Source organism: Rhinopithecus bieti, unplaced genomic scaffold (genome assembly GCF_001698545.2).
Source record: "Rhinopithecus bieti isolate Rb0 unplaced genomic scaffold, ASM169854v2 scaffold_18644, whole genome shotgun sequence".
In the NCBI taxonomy this organism is placed as follows: domain Eukaryota; kingdom Metazoa; phylum Chordata; class Mammalia; order Primates; family Cercopithecidae; genus Rhinopithecus; species Rhinopithecus bieti.
Window position 1 is genome coordinate 1 of NW_016809656.1, and position 23642 is coordinate 23642.

The 23642-nt window shown below is 38.0% G+C and overlaps 2 protein-coding genes across 2 annotated transcripts in view; one reads left to right on the top strand and one right to left on the bottom strand.

The window, feature by feature from the left end:
- Positions 1-10682: 10682 nt before the first annotated feature.
- On the bottom strand, positions 10683-11675 carry LOC108540761 (olfactory receptor 5H1-like). Its single transcript, XM_017889938.1, is given in 1 exon segment — positions 10683-11675. A coding segment is annotated over 1 exon segment (993 nt).
- A 788-nt stretch (positions 11676-12463) lies between these two features.
- GABRR3 (gamma-aminobutyric acid type A receptor subunit rho3) overlaps positions 12464-23642 on the top strand; it is a 135256-nt gene continuing 124077 nt past the window's right edge. Inside the window, exons 1-3 of the mRNA XM_017889937.1 lie at positions 12464-12557; positions 17127-17332; positions 18363-18549. The gene's annotated coding sequence lies outside the window, so the exon portion shown is untranslated. The remainder of the gene's footprint in view (positions 12558-17126; positions 17333-18362; positions 18550-23642) is intronic.

Sequence of the window (23642 nt, forward strand, 5' to 3'; positions counted from 1 at the left end):
GGAGACTGGAGCTGTTCCTATTCGGCCATCTTGCTCCGCCCCCCTTGTTGATTTGTTAAATACCTTATACATTCTGGATAGTAGACCTTTATTGAAAGCGTAGTTTGGGAATATTTTCTCTCATTCTGTAAATTGCTTACACACTCTATCGATAGTTTATTTTGCTGTGCAGAACCTCCTTTGTTTAATTAAGGACGATTTGTCATTTTTTGTTTTTGTTGCAATTGCTTTTGAGGACATAACGAAAATTCTTTTCCAATGCTGATATTGAGAAAGGTATCCCTAAGGTGTCTCCTAGGATGTTTACAGAATAAGTTCTTACATTAAATGTTTAATCCAACTTGGGTTAATTTTGGTGTATGTGAAAGGTGTGGGACCATAAGACTCAAACCTAGGTCACCTGGCTACAAATGCCATTCTTCTTCCACTACACAGCACCTCATCTCAACTACATTCTGAATGAATTTGGATTCAATCACCTGGCTGTGCCAAGTTTGGTGGTGAACAGAACTGAGGAGCTGCCCCACCATGGATAGCCCCCATCCAGTTTCCCCTTGATGCAGGTTGTGGGGGCATTCATTCTTCTAAACATAGCTATCCAGTTTCATTCTTCTTCATTTGGCTAGTCACTTATCCCGGCACCATTTATTGAGTAGACCATCTTTGCCCCCATTGCATTTTTTTTGTCAGATTTGTTGAAGATCAGATGATTGCAAGTTTGTGGCTTGAATTCTGAGTGTTCTATTCTGTTCCAGTGTTCTATGCGTCTGTTTTTGTACCAGAACTATGCTACTTTGTTTATAAAGACACATATACTCATATGTTCATTGCTGTGCTATTCACAATAGCAAAGACGTGGAATGAACCTAAGTGATCATCAGTGGTAGATTGGATAAATATAACATGGTACATATAGATCACAGAGTATATGCAGCCATAAAAAGAACAAGATCATATCTTTTGCAGCAGCATAGGTGTGGTTGGAGGCTGTAATCTCAAAGGAACTAATGAAGGAACAGAAAACCAAATACCACATATTCTCACTTCTGAGTGGAAGCTAAACATTGAGAACACAGGACATAAACATGAGTGTAATAGACTCTGTGGACTAGTAGGTTGGGGAAGAAGGAAAGAAGGAATCAGTGATAAAACCACCTATTGGGTACTATGTTTACTGCATGCATGCAATATACTCATGTAACAAAATAACAAAGCTGCCCATGCACTCTTTATATCTAAAATCAAAGTTGAAATACAAAACTTTTTGAGAAACATACTAAAAGGTTATGAAGGCAATGGATGTCATTCGTTATATGGCCAACCCCTGGAACCCCTTTCTACCACATGGGTCTTGGTGGCAGACAAAGAATTTCACATAGAGTTGCCCAATCAAACCCACCCTACATAGAGTTGAATATAGGGAGATGAAGACAAATGTACGTAGACAAAAAAAATTGTGCAAAGGCAGTTGAGGTAAAAACATAAGATTCCAGCATGTGCATCCTGTATGTACAACAATGTCGCTGAAAATATGAGCTGTGTTATTATCAGCAGAAACAGCCACACTCATGGAGTTACTGTTGGAAAAGGACTTTGGCTGCTGACTGGCTGCTTTACGTCCTTCTGTTTCTGCCATTATTTTCCAGCGGATTCCTCTACCTTCCCTGTCATTTCTATACTGGAGTCAATATCTATTCAGTAAAATTTTTCCATTGCTACCTAAAGCCCTGGATGTTCAAAAGAGAGACAAAAGAGACAACAGAAAATGGTACTAAACAGAGTGATCAAGGGAAGAAGCAGGAGGGAAGTAGAAAGCTGGCTGTTGTGGACATAAAGAGAGGAAAGATAAGTGTGGCCAAGTGAAGCACAGGGAAAAATGACAAAATAGATGCTCTACAGGACAAGGAGTCCAGGGAAATCACTGTGTGTAGAAAGGAAGCCATTTTTAGTGACTTTAGTCAGAGCATCAGTGTTGCAGGAAGTCAGGGACCCCGAACAGAGGGACTGGCTGAAGCCATGGCAGAAGAACATAAATTGTGAAGATTTCATGGAGATTTATTAGTTCTTCAGATTGATACTTTTATAATTTCTTATGCCTGTCTTTACTGCAATCTCTGAACATAAATAGTGAAGATTTCATGGACACTTTTCACTTCCTCAATCAATACCCTTGTGATTTCCTATGCCTGTCTTTACTTTAATCTCTTAATCATGTTATCTTCGTAAACTGAGGAGGATGTATGTCGCCTCAGGACCCTGTGATGATTGTGTTAACTGCACAAATTGTTTGTAGAGCATGTGTGTTTGAACAATATGAAATCTGGGCATCTTGAAAAAAGAACAGGATAACAGCGATGTTCAGGGAACAAGGGAGATAACCTTAAACTCTGACTGCCAGTGAGCTGGATGGATCAGAGCCATATTTCTCTTCTTTCAAAAGCAAATAGGAGAAATAGTGCTGAATTCTTTTTCTCAGCAAGGAACATCCCTGAGAAAGAGAATGGCTCCTGAGGGTAGGCCTCTGAAATGGCCCCTTTAGGGGTGACTGTCTTTTACAGTCAAAGCCAAAGGGATGAAATAAACCCCAGTCTCCTGTAGCACTCCTAGGCTTATTAAGATGAGGAAATTCCCACCTAATAAATTTTGGTCAGACTGGTTGTCTGCTCTCAAACCCTGTCTTCTGATAAGATGTTATCAATGAAAATGCATGCCCAAAACTTCATTAACAATTTTAATTTCACCCCGTCCTGTGGTCCTGTGATCTCGCCCTGCCTCCATTTACTATTTTTTTACCTTGTGAAGCATGTGATCTCTGTGACACATACCCTATCCATGCACTCCCTCCCCTTTTGAATGTTGCTAATAAAAACTTGCTGGTTTTAGGGCTCAGGGAGCATCACAAAACCCTTCGACATGTGATGTCTCCCCTGGACACCCAGCTTTAAAATCTCTCTCTTTTGTACTCTTCCCCTTTATTTCTCAGACCAGCTGATGCTTAAGGAAATAGAAAAGAACCCACATTGAATATCGGGGGTGGGGTTTTCCCGAATACATCATCATGTGATAGAATAAAAGTCAGCAAATAAGGAGTGAAGGGGAAAGAAGTAGCACAGCAGTGAGGGGATAAGATAGAGTACTCTACGACACGTGGAGAACAATTTGTATTTGTCTGCTGCTCATAAACTAAAGTTTTTTACTCCATTAGAGTACTTAGGAAAAGTTCTCAAAAGTAAAGATAGATAAGTGAGAGGAAGTCATCAAGAGAAGAAAGGGATAGGAATGTGGAAATGGAAATTTGCGTGGGCGAAATAAAACAAGGATGAAGAAAAATAGGTACAGAATAATCACGTCATAGATGGTAAATGCAAGAAAGACATGTCAATAAAGAGGGAGACAGAAAGTATCGGAGATCCATTAAGCCAAAATAAAAGGAAAGGCTCCGAAGTCTGGGTTGAATGCCTGCATTAACTTTGGTGTTCATTGATACTAGAGAGAGCTGTAAGAGTCTTTTCATTTTCCTTTCTTTTTTTAATTCAAGTTTATTTTTCTATGGAATTGGTGTTTGATAAAGAGACTTTGACTTGAAATTTACTTATAAATTGTATATTGTTCATGAATATATTGGAACTGGCTGAAAGTTTACTCCATATTTAACTGTTACTCTACCCTTTTAATTACAGTGATTAAAACTAAATTTCTCTGAAAATCTTGCTGCTGCTGTTGACAGCACTTTATTTTCCATCAATTTTTTGTTTGAATGTTTGATTTATAGCAGAATCAACTCAGCAAAAGAATGAATGCTGATGCAGACAATATAAAGAACAAGTGACAATAATTCCACGTGAATGAAGTGCAAATGTTCAACTGGGCATTGTGGATTTAGATACTTGTGAGAAATACAGATTATACTACAGTGTACTGAGGACTTCGGAATCATAAACATTAAGTCACTGGAAGCCAGTTCTAGTTTTCACAATTGAAATTATACTTTATGCCACAATTTTCCACAACATGTGACACTAGTGACATTTTATGTGAACTTCAGTTTGTATATGAATTAGATGTTCTTCATCAGGAAGAATAGCTAATGAATGCTGGGCTTCATACCTAGGTGATGGGTTCATCTGTGTAGCAAATCACCACAGCATATGTTTGCCTAGGTAACAAATCTGCATGTCTTGTACATCTACCCCAGAACTTAATATAAAAATTGATTTTTAAAAATTGGATGCTCTTAATGTTTTGATTGGTATAGTCTCATCTGAGCTATTTTAATAAGGCCAATGATCTAGATTCCCTTCATAAGTACCCACAAGTAAAATTGTCCTCCTCATGCAAACTGCAGCTCAAACTCCAGATATTTATGTAACTTTCAGGTGAGCTGAAATCTGATGATAATAAAATAAGAATTTTATTTTTAGGCAATGGTCAGGGGGGAAGAAAAGAAAAAATGAAGACAGTCTTGCAATGTATTCAGTCATAGGTGGTGCTCTTACTATGCCTTCAAAATGTCATTCTGTCTTTATATCCAATTAGAATATGTGTGTGTGTGTGTGTGTGTGTGTGTGTGTGTGTGTGTGTGTGTGTGTGTGTGTATGTATGTATGTATTTTTTTTCCATAGAGTCTAAGTGTAAGTCAATGACTGACTTAACTCCAACTGCTCCTTCTCTCTGTTACCACCAAATGAGATCTTCTCGCCTGCTACCCAGATAGAGCCAATTATCAATACAGGGCAATTGCAATGAGAAAGTTTAATACACACAAACCTGGCTAAATGGGAAAACAGAGTTTAATTATAACTCAAGTCAAACTCTCCAAATATTCAGAAGCTAGAGTCTTTCCTTTCTTCCTTCCTTCCTTCCGTCTCTTTTTCTTTCTTTCCTTCTTTTTCTTTCTTTCTTTCTTTCTTTCTTTCTTTCTTTCTTTCTTTCTTTCTTTCTTTCTTTCTTTCTTTTTCTTTCTTTCTTCCTTTCTTTCCTTTCTTTCTCTCTCTTTCTTCCTTCTTCTTTTTCATTTTTTTTGAGACAGGGTCTCACTTTATTGCCCAGGTTGGAGTGCACTGGCAGGATGTCTGCTCACTGCAACCTCTCCCTCCTGGGTTCAAGTGATTCTCATGCCTCAACGCCCCCCACTCCCCCCAAATAGCTAGGATGCACCATCACGCCTGGCTAATTTTTGTATTTTTAGAAGAAATAGAATTTTGTCACGTTGGCCAGGCTGGTCTCAAACTCCTGGCTTCAATTGATTTGTCTGCCTCGGTCTCTCAATGCACTGGAATTAAAGGCATGAGCCATTGCACCCAGACAGAGTCTAAGGGTTTTTATAGATAGTTTTTCAGACACAAGGCTAGGAAATGAGGAATGCTGATTTGTTGGTTTGGGGATAAATGCATGAGTCAAAGCTGTCCTCTTGCAGTAAACCAGTTTCTGGAAAAGAGCTACAAGATCAGACAAGTGAGTTTACCAGTCTGGGTGGTGCGACGTGTTTCATCATGATACAGGGTCTAAAAACCTTAGGTTTTACAATAATAATGTTATCTACAGAAGTAATTAGGGAGGTTAGGAATCTTGTGGCCTCTGGCTGCATGACTCTGGAGCCATAATATCTAATCTTGTGGCCTGCACCCCAAGCAAGGAGGAGGTTTGCTTTGACGAGGGGCTCTTACCATTTTGTTTCAAAGTCATACACGATAAGCTAAATTTTTTCCGAATGTAGTTTTGCCTACATGTAGGAGTGAAGAAAGTAAGCTTGGAGTTTAGAAGTACTGTCTAATTTTCCTATTTCAGAATCACTGTGAAAATATTCTTATGTAAGATTTTTCTCATTTTCATGTTATGAAATGTTTTCTCATTTTCATTTCATTATGTTCTCTATATTATCCTCTACCTCCTAACTCTGAGTCTATTAAGTCTTTTGCTCAGTTATGTTTTCACCTGTAAGAGTAAAAAAAAACTAGTCAGTTGCCTTATAAAGTCAGCTCATCAGATGAACCAGGACTGCCTTCTTTACCCATTTTTGCACCTTGGTCAAAATCTGAGCTCAGAGCAATAGCGAAAAATATCCAGTCCAAACATATGCCCCAGAAATTTTCTGTAGAATTTCTAATTCCTCTTGGATCATATGATTTAGGACTCCCTGATCTGTACCAGTTTATTCACATGATCCTGGAACCTACAGAAGCCTGTAGTGGAAGCTAAATGTTACATGCCTAAGATAGACAGGAAAGATCCAATCCCTCAATCTTCCAGGGAAAGACCAAAAGTGCTGAAAAATAAATAATCTCTTAGAATTCATCCCCAAAGAATTTCTTCAAAACTCACATGTCTGTCATGCAATCAAAAGAAAAAAAAAAAAAAAAAAAAAAGGATAAGCCAGTCTCTGAATAAAAGGCAAGAATAGAAGTACTATTTGTAAAACATTGTGGTCAATCTATGCTGAGTTCAGGCATAGAAAATCCTTGTCCTATTCACTGATAAGATCACCCTGAAATCTTTGATGTAGTTACAAAACAAAAGCTGGGATGATATGTGAATGACGGGGCCAAATAACTACCAAAATATTTTATCTATTGACATAAAGACTATTTTGGCTTGGTTGCTTTGAGATTCCCTTTAGAAGAAAAATTTAAAGGAATCTCCATTTGTAAGAGATCTACATATCTGGTCCAGGCAGAGTAGTAGGACTAAACCTCTAAATAATGGAGAAGGCAAAGGCATTAACTTAATCTATATCACAAAACTTACCTTTCTTTAAGGTGGTTATCTTAGCTGTCTTCTTGTCTTAACTGGGTCTCTATTAGCATTCTTTTTTTTTATTTGCTTTGGAAAATGAAGTCCGGAATCTAAGCACTATGATTTTAATATGTAAATATTCTTACATGTCTACTGTAAGAAATGAGACCTTTATAATTTTATATGCAAATTTCAAAGAGAAGTCACACCTGAAAAAAAAAGTGGCATTTGTAAATGGGGCTAATGAAAATAGTAAAATATTTTCCAAAATATTAATAAAAGCTTTGGTCATCTGGACAGGACATCTTCTTCCAACTATGAGAAACACAATTCATGTCTAGATAATCTTATAAATTACTAAGTTTGTTTTTTTTCTTTTTTTTGTTTCTGAAATGCAGTTTTTTTCTGCTGACCAGGCTGGTGTGCAGTGGCGTGATCTCAGCTCACTGCAACCTCTGCTAACTGTGTTTGAGCAATTCTCCTGCCTCAGTTTCCTCAAGTTCCCAAGGGACTACAGGGGTGCACCACCACGCCTGGCTAATTTTTCTATTTTAGTAGAGACAGGTTTTTGCTATGTTGGCCAGACTGATCTCAAACTCCTGACTTCAGGTGATACACCTGCCTTGGCCTCCCAAATTTCTGGGATTACAGGCAAGAGCCACTGTGCCCAGCCTTAAGTTTGTTATTGTTGTACCTGATGTGGCTACAATTATAGAATGAACACTGTAACATTTGCTTCTTTCTGTATGTCTATTGTGTCTACATATGTTTGTATGTGTGACATTTTGCTACCTTTGGATGGTATTGCAAAATTAATTAGTAATAGAGCTCTATTCATTTGGCCTATAGAAGAATATGTGCTTATATGAATTAAGGATTCCTTAAACTCAGAAAGATAGAAATTTACCAATATATTTTTCAGGTTCACACGATCTGTGATAATCTGTTAAATCAAAGGCATTCATGACAGATCAACCCCCATGATCTAAACACCTCCCATCTTCGACCTCCAATATTTGTAATCAAATTTCAACATGAGATTTGCAGATGTTTATCAAACAAAACTAGAGCCATCTCCTTCAGAAAATCTGGCCTGATAGCTGCTCACAAGCTTTCTAACAATACTGGTAAAGAGTAAGGAAGACCTTACTATCTGGAAGGCCCGGGAAACTGAAAGATACTTTTAGGACCTTTTTGAGTACAGGAGAGTTTACCTAAATCTATCAGAATTGCAGGTGAAACTAATGGTAGGTTGTTGGTATGACTTTATAGCTTGAACAGTCTTTAAAGTCTAATCTGAGATTATTTAGCCAAGGTAGTAGCAAGGCCTTCTTAAAAAGAGAAGTCAATTCCTATTCCTACTTGCACTGATGTAAATACTCAGTTGAAGCTTAATGAGGATAGACTTATTTGGTAAACAAATTAGTCTTACTATAATTATATATGAAAGAAATGGGGGTGATTATAGAGGGAAAATTATGTTTCAGTAGAAAAATATAGTGCACCCATAATTAAATTCCAGTTCTGTTTATTGTCTTTGATGTTTTATTATCTACTTAGAAATTGTCCTATTCCTGAAGGGCTACAAGCTAGGGCTGGACAACTTGATATAAATGTCAGAGGATAATCTCCATGCATGATGCTTACTGGGCCACTCAGAAGCTTCACAAAACATTCAATGACATGACAAGAGACATTCAAACTGCAAAACAGAAAAATTATCAGACTGCAATTGCCATTTTATTTCATCATCTAAAGATAGTTTGAGCTTAAATCTAAAAGTCTTCTCAACTAACTGCCCTCCGGGCTCACATGCTAAGCTTATCAGTGGTTTTAACCATTAACCTTTTGTTTTCCTTTGTTTTATTTCAGTTGGTTTTGTTCAAGTGTACTTTGGCTATGGAGTATACCCCAGTCCCTTGGCATTATGTTTGTGATAGTCATTGTCATCTTCCTGGTGTGCTATATTCTCTCAAAAGTTTTAAATACATGTTTGTAGCCACCACACTGTGCCAGATTTTCTCTCTATGATTAGAATAATAAAAACAAAGTGTCCAATAAAAGAAATGTTTTTATAAGGGATCAAACCTTGTAAATTATGAACTCTATGCTGAGACAAAGACAAACCAGCTGTGCTGGTCACAGAAAGTGGCAAGTGTGCCTGAGTTTTTGTCAATGTCCCATAATGGAGAGGCTGACCAGAAGGGAGGAAATAGTGAAAATAGTGAAATTAAATTTTATTAGGCTGACATGGGTCCAGCAAAGTGGGTTTTCTACCTAAGCAAACAGAAATTCAACTCATTGTAAATGGTAAAACAAAAGTTAACTGTAACTAACCAAAACTCCCTAGCTAATTTCTAACTAGGTATTTGCCACTGGAATGATCAAAATAACACTACTGCTCCACTTTAGCCAATACAATCTTTACTTCTGTCGTACTTCCACGTTTGCCCTTTAAAAGCCTTCATCTCCTCTCTTGCCCCTTCAGGAAAGCCCCATACCACATGCAAACTGGTGTTGCAAAATAAGTCAAGTCTCCATAAATAAACTCTAAATTCTAATGCTGCTGCATTTGTATTTTAACTATATATGTATGGTTTATTAACCATACATATGCATTAACTATATATGCAAAAATAATCATATGCATATGTATGCATACTGATATAGATAACTAAAACATACATATAATCTGACAGCAATGACAATCTAACAAAATGAATTGAAGAGGGATATAATTATTAGAGTTCCGTTTGCAAAAAACAATCTGACAGCGATGTTGGGGAAGCGAGTGACTATTAGAAGCATGGAGGAAATAAGTAACTAGAGGTTTGCAAAACCACATGTGAGTAGTTTTTAGGCTACGGACCTCAGTGGTATCAGTGACAATGTGAAAGAAATTTCAGTGTTGAAAACGAACGGCAGGGTGGACTGGTAGAAAGATGATTAACATACTTGAAGTACATGAAGTGTTAAGAAGGTTAACAATCAAGGAATTTCTGAGGCAGAAAATAACCAAACTCTTACCTTGTTTTAATGTTTTTACTTCCTCTTTCTGGGCTCCATGATGTCATATCATGTTAACATAATTTGAACTTCCATGGTAGGCATTTAAAGCCCCCAATTGATACAACACATTCCAACAACTTTGCAATATTATTGATTTTACAAACCCTGGTAGCTTCATTTATTCCTAAAATATTAAGACCATTTTCTTGCTATCAAAATACTTACCTCTTCTCTATGACTACTCTAAAGGTAGTTATTCTATTTAATCTTTTAATTTCCTGAATTAGGTAAGCCTTCCAGATTGTCTAAAATCATATAAACATAGCTGGGAAGGGCCTTAGAAGCCATCCTAGGAAGTTAGAGGCAGTTTGCCTCTTCCCACTCATACAAGCACACGGAGTTTAGGACATACTCTTATACTTTGGCAATGCCTTCACTGTTATCTCCTTCTATTTTTATTTTTCTCATTGCATTTCCATTTCTGTTTATTTTGTTACTTGACCTGTGAGTTGACTCCCTACCAGAATAGAAGTCACCCTTTCCTAATATAGTGAAATGGAAGACCTCTGATGGTAGGCAGAATCACTGGGATTTACCTCTGTTCCCTCAAAAACGAATCTGCCTCCACTATGAGTTAAATGTGATGGGCATCTCAGGTAATACAGTGGTATTAGTATTGAAACCACCATACTCAAGTACTTATACGATGAACTAGACTATTTTATTTGCTTTCTGTGATCATTATTCTATTATATGAACATGATAAAAAATTCTAGAATGGTTTTGAATAACATATAGACATATTGTGATTAGTTTATTAGGTACTAAAACATTAGCTCATTAAAGTGCTAGAACAGTCATACTTGCAAAAATGTTTGAACAACATAAGTATCTCTAACTTGCACAATTTTGTGACTATTTTCATAATTAGAGAAAGGATACTAGTATGAAACCTTAACATTTCTTTGTAACATTTTTGTGAACGAATCTGTGACTTGCTTATTTCTCAGACTGTAGATGATAGGATTTAACAAAGGAATGATGACCGTGTAGAACAGAGGCTCCACCATATCTTGATCATCTGCTTGTGGAGATGCAGGACCCACATACATGAAGAGAAGGGGGCCATAGTATAAAGAGACAGAGAAGAGATGGGCTCCACAGGTGGAAAAGGCTTTCCTTACACCTTTATCAGATTTGCTTTTTAAAACGGTGAAGAGAACAAATGTATAAGATACAAGAATAGTCACAATGCTGAATACCTGAATTGAACCTGAAAAAATAAAAACCATTAGAAACTTAACAGAAGAATCAGTACAAGAAATCTTAAACAATGGGATAATGTCACAGTAAATGTGATGTACTATGTTGGAGTTACAGAAGGTTAGTCTGAATAAAAATCCTTCATGGATTAAAGCATGAAGAAGGCCACCTACATATGACAAGATTAATAGCTGGACGCACAGTCCATTGGTCATAATCACTGGATAAAGTAAAGGTTTGCATATGGCTACATAGTGATCATATGCCATTGTTGCCAAGAGAAAACATTCTGTGGTTACACTGACTGCAATAGAAAAAAATTGTATCTTGCATTCAGAGAGAGAAATCATCTTGCTCTTAGCTAAGAAGTTGATCAGCATCTTTGGGGTCACTGTGGATGATAACCAAGCATCCACGAAAGCTAAATTCCTGAGGAGTAAGTACATTGGGATATGAAGGTGAGGGTCTTTCCAGATGACAGCAATCAGACCAAGATTCCCCATGATGGTGATGAGATATATGACCAAGAATGCCAGGAACACGGATATTTTCCACTGTGGTTGATATAAAAATCCTGTGAGAACAAACTCTGTCAGCAACGTTGCATTTTCCTCTTCCATGTCCTCACTTCATGTGCTCTAAAATAAAATGCAACAAATGAAAGGGAACATTTGCAATGGCATTATGAGTTGAAATGGGGGAAGAGATGTTGAAATAAACCATAAAATGATCAAACCCTCTCAGTTCTTTTAATCAGTTCTATAACTGATGAAACTGTATTTGTTGCAATGAAATACATGGAAAAAAATGATATATTTTGGTTTGAAACTGTGCAGTAATTAACAGATTAAGGTAAGAGGAGAGGCATTCTCTGTATGCACTACACTTATATAGACACAATTGAGTGCAGTAGAAAAATTGTGAGTCTGGCATATGATCCAATGTCAACAGGAAAGATTTTGAAGGGTCTGAATTAAAATAAATGAAATAAATGCCATGTGAAGAATCTTAACCTTTATTCTTCATACAGTAAGCATGTGCCAAAATTTTTAAGATGGGACATTACATCCTAATATATTTTTTAAATTTAGTTTTTGATAGTGTAGAAAGTATGCTACAAGAAGAGGCAACTGGACTCAGGGATACAAATTAGATAGTTGTAGTAAGTTCCAGGCAATCCCTAATTAGATTACCCATAAATATTATCTGAGATAGTTTTTTTGAAAAATATAGGTTGTGAGCTTTTAATGTAGAAATTGTTTCAGGAATGAGTTCTTGTGGTCTTTATTTGAAAATACCCTCCAGGTGATTCGAATGCATGTTAAGTGTCTAGTCTTTATGTGATACGACATTGAAAGAGATGGTAAGACAAAGAGATATATTCTAAAGAATTCAGAATGTTGAGTCTCTAGTATTCTGTGACATATTTTGTGGGAAATAAGTGGTCAGTGAAGGAGAGAGAAGTTACCTGGTGACTGGGAAGATGGACATTAAACATTGAGAACTCAGGTGTGCTGACAAGTTTTTGGAGTGAGCATCATCTGAACAACTAGGTGTGTTCTGATCAGTAATATGAGCCTATTTTAGCTCAATAGAAATGATTATTTGGATTCATCATGGTAGTCAAAGGCATAATTAAAAATGATGTATCCATAGGAGCTTAAAAAGGAAACAAAAAGGATGGCAAGAAAATCAAGTCAAGCAAGTTATATTAAAGAGGTAACAAAGTAGACATAAGTCCTGTAAATGGCCAAGATGTGGACCTTTTTTTTTTTGCCATCCAAGACATAGAGGCTGTCAGAGGTTATCTACTGCTCTAGAAGTCAAAAGAAATAGAGACTCATTTTCCCATTCCTCTTACATCTAGAGTGAAGGGAAATGATCTAGGATGGCAAATTAAACACACTGATCCTACATTTGGAATGTGGAGAGAGAGAGAAGTACGGGGACAAAAGATATTGGTTTCAAAAGTAGCCAAAGCAGAAGTACCAGGACTCTACTTAAGGCAACCTTTATACACATCAATAACATTTATAGTGTGAGATGTCAAATTATTGTCAAACATGAGTGTAAGAATACAGGAGTTAATATGTAAGTGACTCACCTTAAAAGTTTTAATTGGAGAATTATGGTTAATTAAAAGGAATGAGTGTTTATATCAGAATAGTTCCAAGAAATAATTCTAAGAATCATTATAATCTGAACCTTTAAACCAAATTTTAATTGCTTAATGCCATAGTTCATATTAATTCATTATAATAAGATCAAGAAAATAGTAAAATATTAAAGGAACAATTCAGTTTTAAAACTATTTATCAATATTATACTCATAAAACTGAAATACAAAAATAGTCCAGTCAGAGTCATCCAGTTTAGTAATTGTTATTATGGCAGCTTGTTACCCAATCTAAAATTTTAATGAATTGGCATTATCAACCTTTCTATAAATGATAATGAAAATTAGAGGAATTATTTCTTCCTTACCCTTCTTTTGAAGGAAATTGTGGATATCCTTTAAACGTGTTGTGCTTTCTAAAAAGAAATACATACAGTAGCACAGCAGTGTCAATAACACAGGTAGTAATTCATTGCATACCCATTCTTTTGAAGGTTTATTTTCCAAGCATAGAAAAATGTTGTTTATTAAATTTGGTTTGAGCACATAAGTGGTCCAGTTGTGCAACTGGGGACTTTTGCCCGAGGAAGGAGAGGAAAACTGAAATTCTCATAAGAGTGTCAGAGGACTCCCTGTGGGACAAATTGAAGCTGTTCTAATGGGCGTTGTGCATTTGCACATGTATAAGTCCAGGTTGTCCCCAAGGGCATTACAAACTTCTGGAATTACAAACATTATTTCATTGTAGACACTTCTAGTTTTAAGAATTGAAATAACACTTCATGTTACTATTTACCACCATGGATGACACTTCTGGCATATTTGTTCAAACTTTATATGTGAAATTTACTGTTAGTGCTTTAATTAGTATAGTCTTATTTGAGGTAACCAAAACATAATTTTAATAAGGCCAAAGTTCTAGATCCTCTTTGGGAGCTACCTCAAATACAATTGTCCTTCCCATGCAAATTTCAGACATGCAAATTTTAGACATATATGTAAATCCCCCATTGTAAGCTAAAATCTGATGGCAAATTTTACTAGGAAGAAGACAAGGAGCAAATGTGAAACAAAGCCAGGGAGTGGCTTGCAGTGGGAGGTCTCCTAGATCTGTGCTTCTCAAACTCTAATGCCTATGACTTTCCTAGCAATGTTGTCAAAATGCAGATTCTGTTTCAGTAGTTCCGGTGTGGGTTTCTCAAGAGCCTTTATTTTTAGCAAAGCAATGCCTGTGGACATTTGCCATTCAACACGTCTTCATCATGGGAAGACCTAGATAATCAGAGAACCTTGATTCTTGAAGAAACAACATTGAAGGAAGTGTCCTGTTACACTGCCTTATCTCTGCAAGCCTTCAGCAATATCCTCATAGGGAGTTTCTTATAATCAATTGACAGCGGAAGAGAAGACTCACACCTGGATGCAGATGGTTGTGCACTATATTCAGGCACTGCCCAAAAGTAGGTGGCTGCAGCACTACAGCTCCTTTCTGGGACATTTTGGAAGGACAGTGGTGAAGGCAAATCCTCCCAGTTAGAAAAATCCTAAATTATGTACTTTGTTGTCCAATTTGCTTTAAAAAAGAAATGAAAAAATGTGTGATTATGTATCAATTTACGGGCTATGGCTAATGGTTAAGCTGGATGATCAGGGACTTTGAGGAGCATAATTAGAAAACTGGCGACAAGGATATTTGAGGCAAGGTGCTTGGATAGATGTCACTAACTGGGTATAAATTATGTAGATATCTGCTATGGTTTGAATGTATCCCCTCCAAAATTCAGGTGTTGAAACAATGGCCAGCGCGATAGTATTAAGAGATTAAGAGGTGGGGCCTTTAGTAGGTGCTTAGGTCATAGGGGCTTCTTTCTTTATTGATGGGCTTAAAGCCCTTATAGAAAAGGTTTCACACGGCCTTCGGTTTCCCTGCCCTTCTGCCTTTCACCACGTGAGAACACAGTGTTCCTCTTCTCCAGAAGAGCTTTCAAGGCACCATCTTGGAAGCAGGGATGGGACCCCTACCAGACATCCAAACCTGCCAGCATCTGGATCTTGAAAATACCAGTTCCTAGAGCTATAATAAAATAATGTTTCATCATTTATAAATATTTCGTATCTGGCATTCTGATATAGCAGCACAAATAGGCCAAGACAGAAATAAAGCTTGCAGTGAGCCGAGATCGCGCCACTGCACTCCAGCCTGGGCGACACAGCGAGACTCTGTCTCAAAAAGAAAAAAAAAAAAAAAAAAGTGGAGTGTTCCTATAACAAGTTCCTAAAGTGTGGAAGTGTCTTGGAAAGGGGTAATGAGTAGAGGCTATAGCAGTTTTGAACTGAATGATGGAAAAAGCCTGCATTTTTGAGGAATGAAGCATTAAGGACAAGTCTGGTTATGATTCACAAGAGAAGAGCGGTAGGGAAAGCCTCATCCTTCTTAGAGATTACTGGAGTGGTCATGAACAGAATGTGGGTAGAAATATGGATGATAAAAAGTATTCTGATGATGTCTTACATGGAATTGAGGATTATTTTATTGGAAATTAGAGGAAACACTCCCCTTGTTATAAAGTGGCAAAAAACTTGCCTGAATTGTGTCTGTGTCTTAGGACTTTGTGGAAGGCAAATCTTAAGTGCAATGAATTATAATATTTGGCAGAAAACATCTATAAGCAGCAAAGTGTTGAGGGTGCTGCATGGCTTCTCTTAATGGCTTATAATAAAATGCAAGGAGAGAGGAGCTCCTAAAAGGTGAGGTTTGTAACCAAAAAGGAAAGAGAATGTAAAGATTTAGAAAATTTTCAGCTAGGCCATGTAAAGAATAATAAAGTATGTTTCAAAAAGAAAGTCAATGGTGTGTCCTAGTGACCATTTGATCATGATATTAATATAAAGAGAAGAAAACCAAGTGCTATTCATCAAGACAATGGGAAAATGACTCCAAAGGTATTTCAGAGATCTTCAAGCCTGCCGTGTGTATCACAGTCCCAGAGTTCCAGGACCTTGAGGGGACCTTGGGACTCACTGCCCAGGTCCACCTCAAGTCTCTGCTCTCTGCATTATGGCACAGAACTCTTTTTCCAGCTGAGTTGCCTCTCAGGTGTGCCCATCTGCACTTAAGCTACTGCCCCAGAGAGCAGAATTGGTAAGCCTTGGTGACATCCATGTGATGCTAATTAATAAGCATGTAGAATAGACACATGGATTTCTCCACCTAGGTTTCAGAGGATGCCTCAGATAATCTCAACACCCAAGCAGAGACCTGTCACAGGGTCAGAGACACCACACAGACCCCCAAGTGGGGCAATTTTCAGTAGATCTGTGGAAACAGAGTTTCCAGAAGACCTCAGACCTGTATAGCACTAGCTAGTGGCATCCTGGGAGAACTACGGGCACTGGACTGCAACTGCACTGGACTGCAATCCATAGGAGCTGCGATGTAGGACGCACTCAAAAAAGCCAGAGAAGCAAGGAACCAGGAGCCTTATTGATGCAACCCCTAACACAGTGTATTTAGAAAGTAGGACATAACATCAAGGGTATCCTGAAGCCTTAAGATTTAATGTTGTTTGTACTGTTGGGTTTTGGACTTACTTGAGACCTGTTATTCCTTCTTTTCTATTTCTCCATTTTGGAGTTGAAATATTTGTCCTGTGCTTGCCTATCAAATATTTTGAAAGCATGTAACTTGTTTGATTTCTCAAGTTTATAGCTAGAAGGTAATTTACCTCAGAATGAAACATACCTTTAGGTCTTATTCATACCTGATTTAGTTGATATCTTGATGAGACTTCAGACTTTTGAATTAATGCTGAAATGAGTTAAAAATTTTTGGTCTATTGGGAAAGAATTTAATATATTCTGCATATGAAAAGGACATGAATTTTGGGAGGCTATGAGCAGAATGCTATTGTTTGTTTTACCTCCAAAATTAAGGTATTGAAACTTAACAACCAATGTGATGGTACCTTTTTAATTACCTCCTGAAGATTGTCCTTCCATTTTTCAGTGGTATTAAGGACCTTATAAAAGAGGCTTCAGTTTACTTGCCCTTCTACCTTCAACCACGTAAGGATGCTGTGTTTCTCCACCTCCAGAGGATGCAGCAAGAAGGATCTATTTTAGAAGCAGATCACAGTCCTCACCAGAAAATCAAATCTGATGACATCTTGACATCTTGATCTTTGACCTCCTACCCTCCAGAACTCTGAAAAAGTACATTTTTGTTTCCTGTAAATTACTCTCTCTGGGTATTCTGCTTTAGTAGCACAAATGGAATAAAGACAGTGTTTGTAGCTCATGTGGATGTTCACCAGTGTATCCTCTTGATTATTAAAATCCTCAGCTGAGGAGAATTTTAATAATCAAGAGGATAGAATGACCCATCTACAGATACCAGTTGGCCTCAAGTGGCTATTGTGATAGGGATGGAAGTTATCCTGGGCTTAGCTACGTGGATTTCCAATTACCAAAGCCAACCTGTCTAGGACCACTGTGAGGTGCTCAGTCAACCAGCAAAAGAAGCCAATACTGAGTCCTCAATCCGTAATCATTAAACTAGATATCAAGTTGATTACATTGGACTGCTTCTATCATGAAAGAAGCAGTGTTCTCTTCCTAGTGGAATAGAGACTTACTCTGGATACAGAAATGTCTTCCCTATGCACAATGCTTCTGCTGAAGCTACCATCCACGGACCTATACAATTCCTTCTTGACTATCATGGTATTTCACATAACATTCCTCGTGATTAAGGAACTCACTTCACAGCAAATGAATTGGAGCAATGGGACCAAGTTCATGGAATTCACTGCTCTTACTATGTTCCCCACCATCCTGAAACAGCCAGTAGAATAGAATAGCAAAACGACTTTTTGAGGACTCATTTACAACACCAATTAGGTGGTAATAATTCGCAGGGCTGGAGCAAGGTTCTCCAGAGTGCCATATATTTTCTGGATTCACATTCAATATATGTTGCTACTTCTCTTGTGAGCTGGATTCATGGGTCCAGAAATGGAAATGGTGGAAATGAGAGTGGGACCGCTCACCATCTCTAATGGTGTTACTAGAAACCGCTCACACTAGAAAATGTTGCTTCTGCACTCTTATTCTCTTCTCTCCTAAAAATCCTAGCTCCAAAAGGGGAACACTTATACTGGGAGATACAGTGGTGATTCTGTTGAGCTGGAAGTTAAGACTGCCACCAGGCCACTTTGGTTTCTTTATTCCTCTGAATCAACAGGCAAATAAACAAATGACTATGCTGATTGGAGTGATTGATACTGACAACCAAGGAGAAACTGGGCTACTACTCCAAAGCAGAGGTAAAGAAGAGCATGCCTGTCACACAGAAGCTCCCTTAAGGGATCTCTCAGTATTATCAGTTCTTGTGATTAAGGTCATTAAGGAACTTCAACAACCTAATTCAGGTAAGGCTAATACTAAACCAGTTTTACTAAAAATAATAATAAATGAAGACTATACTTGTCAGGAGCATTTCCTCTTTTTTGTTATTAATATGTGTTTGTATATACTTATACGTACATAGAAAATATCTTTGTTTTATTTCCTCTCATAGTCCTTTATCATGTAACATAAAATATATTTTATATCATAGTTTTAAGTACTGCTAATTTTACATCTGGCAACTTCAGTTTCCAGAGTTCAAGGAGAGTAAACAATACGTAAAGTCTTAATGTTCTCTTCTGAAGGTGTTCAATGAGTTGTATGCATGATAGTTGCATTATGCTAGCCAGAATTGTGACATTTTTGTATGTATTCAGTCATTTACTGTGGTTTAAGAAGATGCATTTGGGTGCCAAGTTGACAACAGGGAGATTTATAATGGATTTCTCTGTGTCACCTTGACTTGGCCAGGGGATTCCCAGATATCTGCTTAAACATTATTTCTGGGTGTCCAGAGGGTGTTTCCAATAGATATTAACATTTGAATTAGTGGTCTGAGTAAAGCAGATGGCACTCCCAAGTGAAGGTGGGAATTATCCAATCTGTTACGAGCTCAAATGGAACTAAAAGGCAGAGGAAGATAGAATTTGAATTTGCTTTCTTCCTGACTGATTGAGCAGAAGTATTGTTCTTCCACTGCTCTTTATGCGCCTCATTCTCAGGCCCTCAGACTAGGAGTGAGGTCTATGCCACCAGCTCTATGGCTCCCAACTCTTTGCTTTCATGTGATGTTTTGATATATGTAACACTGTAAAATGGCTAAATTAATCTAATTAACATATAAATGACCCCAAATAGCATTTTTTTTTTTTGTGATGAGAACACTTAAACTTAACTTTCTTAGGAATTTTCAAGTATATAATATATTATTACTAACTATAATCATTGCAATGTATAATTGATCCTTTGGATGTATTCCTCCTGTCCAGCTGAAATTTGGTATTCTTTAACCAGTATCTCTCCAATCTCCTTATCTCTAGCCTCTGGTAACCACTATTTTACTCTCTGCATTTTTTATTTCAACTTTTTCAGATTCCACATGTAAATGAGAACATGTGATACTTATTTTTCTATCCCTGGCTTATTTCACTTAATACAAGGCCTACAGGTTTATCCATGTTGCCAAAATTACAGGATTTCCTTTTTTTTTTCAGACAGAATAATATTCCATTGTGTATATATGCCACAGTTTCTCTATTTATCTGTTGATGAGTGCTTAAGTTGAACATTTAGGTGTTCAGCTAAATGAACATCTGCTGTTTTGAAACTCTGCAGCTTAGTTTTAAAACATGTTTTAATTCAGTATAGAAGCTAAAAGAAAAAAGTATTAAAATATCTAGAGCTAAATATTTTGTCAATGGACACATAATATAAAAAGATGTAACTCACAATATAAACAACATAAAATGTGGAGAGGAGACAGAAAAACTTGTAGAACTTTCCTGTGTAATTGGGGTTGAGATATTATCAGCTTAAAATATACTATTGCTGTAGATCTTTTCTCCTTAGTCCAGCTAAGAGCCAGGTCCTTGTCATACGGCCATGAAATATTAGGCTCACAGATACTCTGAAGGATGAGAAAAATGGAATTTATTGGGTGAAAGGGAAGCAAAAGGAAAACAGGGACTCTTGCTCTGGAGTCTCAGCCAAGCAAAAGTCCTGCTAGCAGAAGCTTCCCGCCTCACAGATTGAATCCCAGGTTCCACCCAGGAAGAGGAGGGGCCAGGCTCCTCCAGGCTATAAAAAGGCACAAACTTCTCGAGGCGCCACCCTGGTGCACATTATTCCCAGTGCTTAGGCTGGTCAGAGGTTCCCGGGGACCCCTTTATACATGGCTATCTCATTCCCCCCTGTAAAGAAGTACATCTAACTGCCATTAGAATCAGGGTAAGGATAAGGGCAAAGACCCACCTTAACTGCTTCCTGCTGACCGGGGGTGCTGTTTTGAGGAAACATCAGTCAGATCTCCCTCAGAGGCTATCTGAGGGTTCCCAGCAGAATAAGCCATCACCTGAGGCTCTGGTTGCATGACCATTTGGAGTTTGATGGCCTGAAGGCAAGAAGAGACAAACCAAGTTGTGAGAAAACATGTATCAAAATGAAACAAGGGGAAGGGTAAGAACAGCTTAAAAATCGCAAGGCCTTTTGCCAGTTTACACAGGGAGAGGGAGGCCAAAAGCCCAAATGGAAAAATAAAAATAAAAAATTACCCTTTTGCTGGTATGTTCCCTTCCCCTGAACAGAAACCTAAGCCAACCAGTTTAAGGTTTGCGAAATTAACTCTTTCCAGTTTGCAGAATGCATCTGAGAGGAGTGTCCCATAGTACGGAGACACAATTGCTGTCAGTGAAGAGAGGGCAGAGAAGGAGAAAGGATAAAAGAAGGTGCTTTTCAAAGGAGTCCCAGGGGTTCGGGATGCATTTGAAAGGGGTACAAACTGAAGATGAATTGCTACCCATCTAGAAAGAGGGGAGCAGGCATCCCTGGTTCCCGTCACTGTCTAGCAGACACCTGGGGTACATGAGGGAGAGAAGGAAGACAGTCCTCTTTCCCTCTTCCTTCCTGGCATTCCCAAGTCCCGGCAACCTTGGCAGGTGCCACCATGGATGCCAAATCGTCTTGCACTCATGAAGCAGGCAGGACCTAGAGAATAAGAATTATCCACCTATGTCTCTATCCTACCTACTGTCAGTAGCCTTGGATTTCCCTAGACCTCATTTATTCCATGGATACTAGCAAGACCTTTATCCACGAAATGGGGGGTTTGGATTAATCGGCAAGAATTAGCCATGCTCACTGGCACTGTTCCTTGTAACCACTGTTGTTGTCTGCCTCTGGATCCCTTAGGTCCAGTTTTCCTTCCTAGGGCTTTGACCGAAGCTTGGGATTGAGTTTGGGACAAAAATGTGTCTCGGGCAGGTGGAGCGGGGTGGTTGCATGAACTCCTTATCAAAAGCTGAATGCTAAGATGAAACTGTGGAGCTGAGTCCTCCTCCAACAAAGGAGAGAAAAGGATGTCTTGTGACACACCCAGATAACTGGTGACTATAGTTATGCTTGCTAGGATTTGGGTGTATTGTACTCGGCTTTGGTTAGCTCTTTTGGTCTCACTTTCTTAAAAAGGAAACCTCCAGGTGATGGGCATGCTATTGATTCCATTCACCTGGCAGGATTTGCAGGATAATTGCTCAGAACTAGAATATTGATAAAGATTTTACATTACCCATCCCTCTTATTCTTTTTGAGTTGAAGCCAGAGATTGCTGGTTGGTTCACAGGAACAAGCAAGGTTAGTCTAAAATGTAGGCAAAAACTTAGTAACAACTAATGAGTTTAGAATTTAATGACAAATGAATGATAAGTCCCTCCAGTTCTCATTTTTGTTAAGAAAAAACCAAATCATCATAGGACTGAGTGGTTTGCAAAATAGACTTTAGTCTTATACTTGGCCTGATTATTTGCATAAAGTGCAACAAGAATAATTATTTCTACATAGGCCTTTTAGACTGGCTCTGATGTAACTCTGTTCCACAAGGAGTCTGAGATAAGAGCTATTAAAGCTGAGCCCAGCCATGGGTTTGTATCCCCAAATGTCTGTGAATTGAGTGATCCTCTCTTCTTAAGGTCCTGAGATAAACTTGGAGCTCCTAGGCCTGCTGGAAAGTGACATTCTTTACTGACCACAGGTCAGGAACCCAGTATAGGGGCTGTGTAGGCAAGGGTATGAAGCCAGTTTCCACCTCCCATCGGGGGGTTTATCAGCTTTGCAAGTTGAGCTTGAGTCCTTAAAAGGAACAACACCTTTCCATTGGTAAAATAACCAGTTTCTCCAATTGCATCCTGTTGCAAAAGAAAAATGGATTCTTATTGAACTGCAAAATAACTACATTGCCATAAGTTAAGAATACTCACAGATAGTTTCCAAATTCTAGAGGAACCAGGCAGAGAAAAAGACCAATATGCTCCAAAGTTGGTTCACGGGAGTATACCTACTCAATTAGTAAAGGCTGTAAATAGTTCAAAATTAGTTTCCTTGACTCTGAAAACAAAATAAGGATCAGCAATTTTCCAAGCTAAAATCAAAAGATTGCTTCAGCTTTCTCAGTTCAGTCCATGTAATTCTTTTTTTTTTTTTTTTTTTTTTTGAAGCGGGGCTCGCTCTGTCGCCCAGGTTGGACTGCAGTGACCGGATCTCAGCTCACTGCAAGCTCCGCCTCCTGGGTTTATGCCATTCTCCTGCCTCAGCCTCCCGAGTAGCTGGGACTACAGGCGCCTGCCACCTTGCCCGGCTAGTTTTTTGTATTTTTTAGTAGAGATGGGGTTTCACCATGTTAGCCAGGATAGTCTTGATCTCCTGACCTTGTGATCCACCCATCTTGGCCTCCCCAAAGTGCTGGGATTACAGGCTTGAGCCACTGCACCCGGCCCAGTCCATGTAATTCTTGATTCACTTGATATTTGTGAACATTTCAGCTTTTCATGAGTCCTGTACATTTTTCTTTATTCCAATGTCACAGTCTCCAAAGTTATCAGAAACCTGTATTGAGAGCACCTGCCAAAATTCTGTAGCTCATTATAAACCATCTTTTGAAATAGATTAGAACAAGACAACAATTGTCTGTGAATAACAAAGTGTCCAGGGTAGTTATAGTTAGAAACACAATTGACAAAGAAGTTTGGTGATCTCCACGGCTTACAATAACTTAGTAAACTTAATTATGATTGATAGTATATACTTAGACATCAGCATTTTAGAAATCCCATGCAATTTTGAAACATATATTATTATTATTTACCAAAATATAACCTAAAGAGTATTGAACACCATTTGGCAATTTCATGAACCTAAACATATCAAATAATTCTGTTTACATCTCTTTTCTGGACACGGCAAAGGCCCTCTGGAGTCTCTGAAAGGTATCAGGAAAGACAATTTTGAAACTTAAGTTTGATTTTAGGAAGTCTGTTAAATATGTTAGAAGTTTAAAACACTTGATATTATGAAATAGAATACCCGATTACCAAAAATTACTTATTTTGCAAGAATGATGACTCAG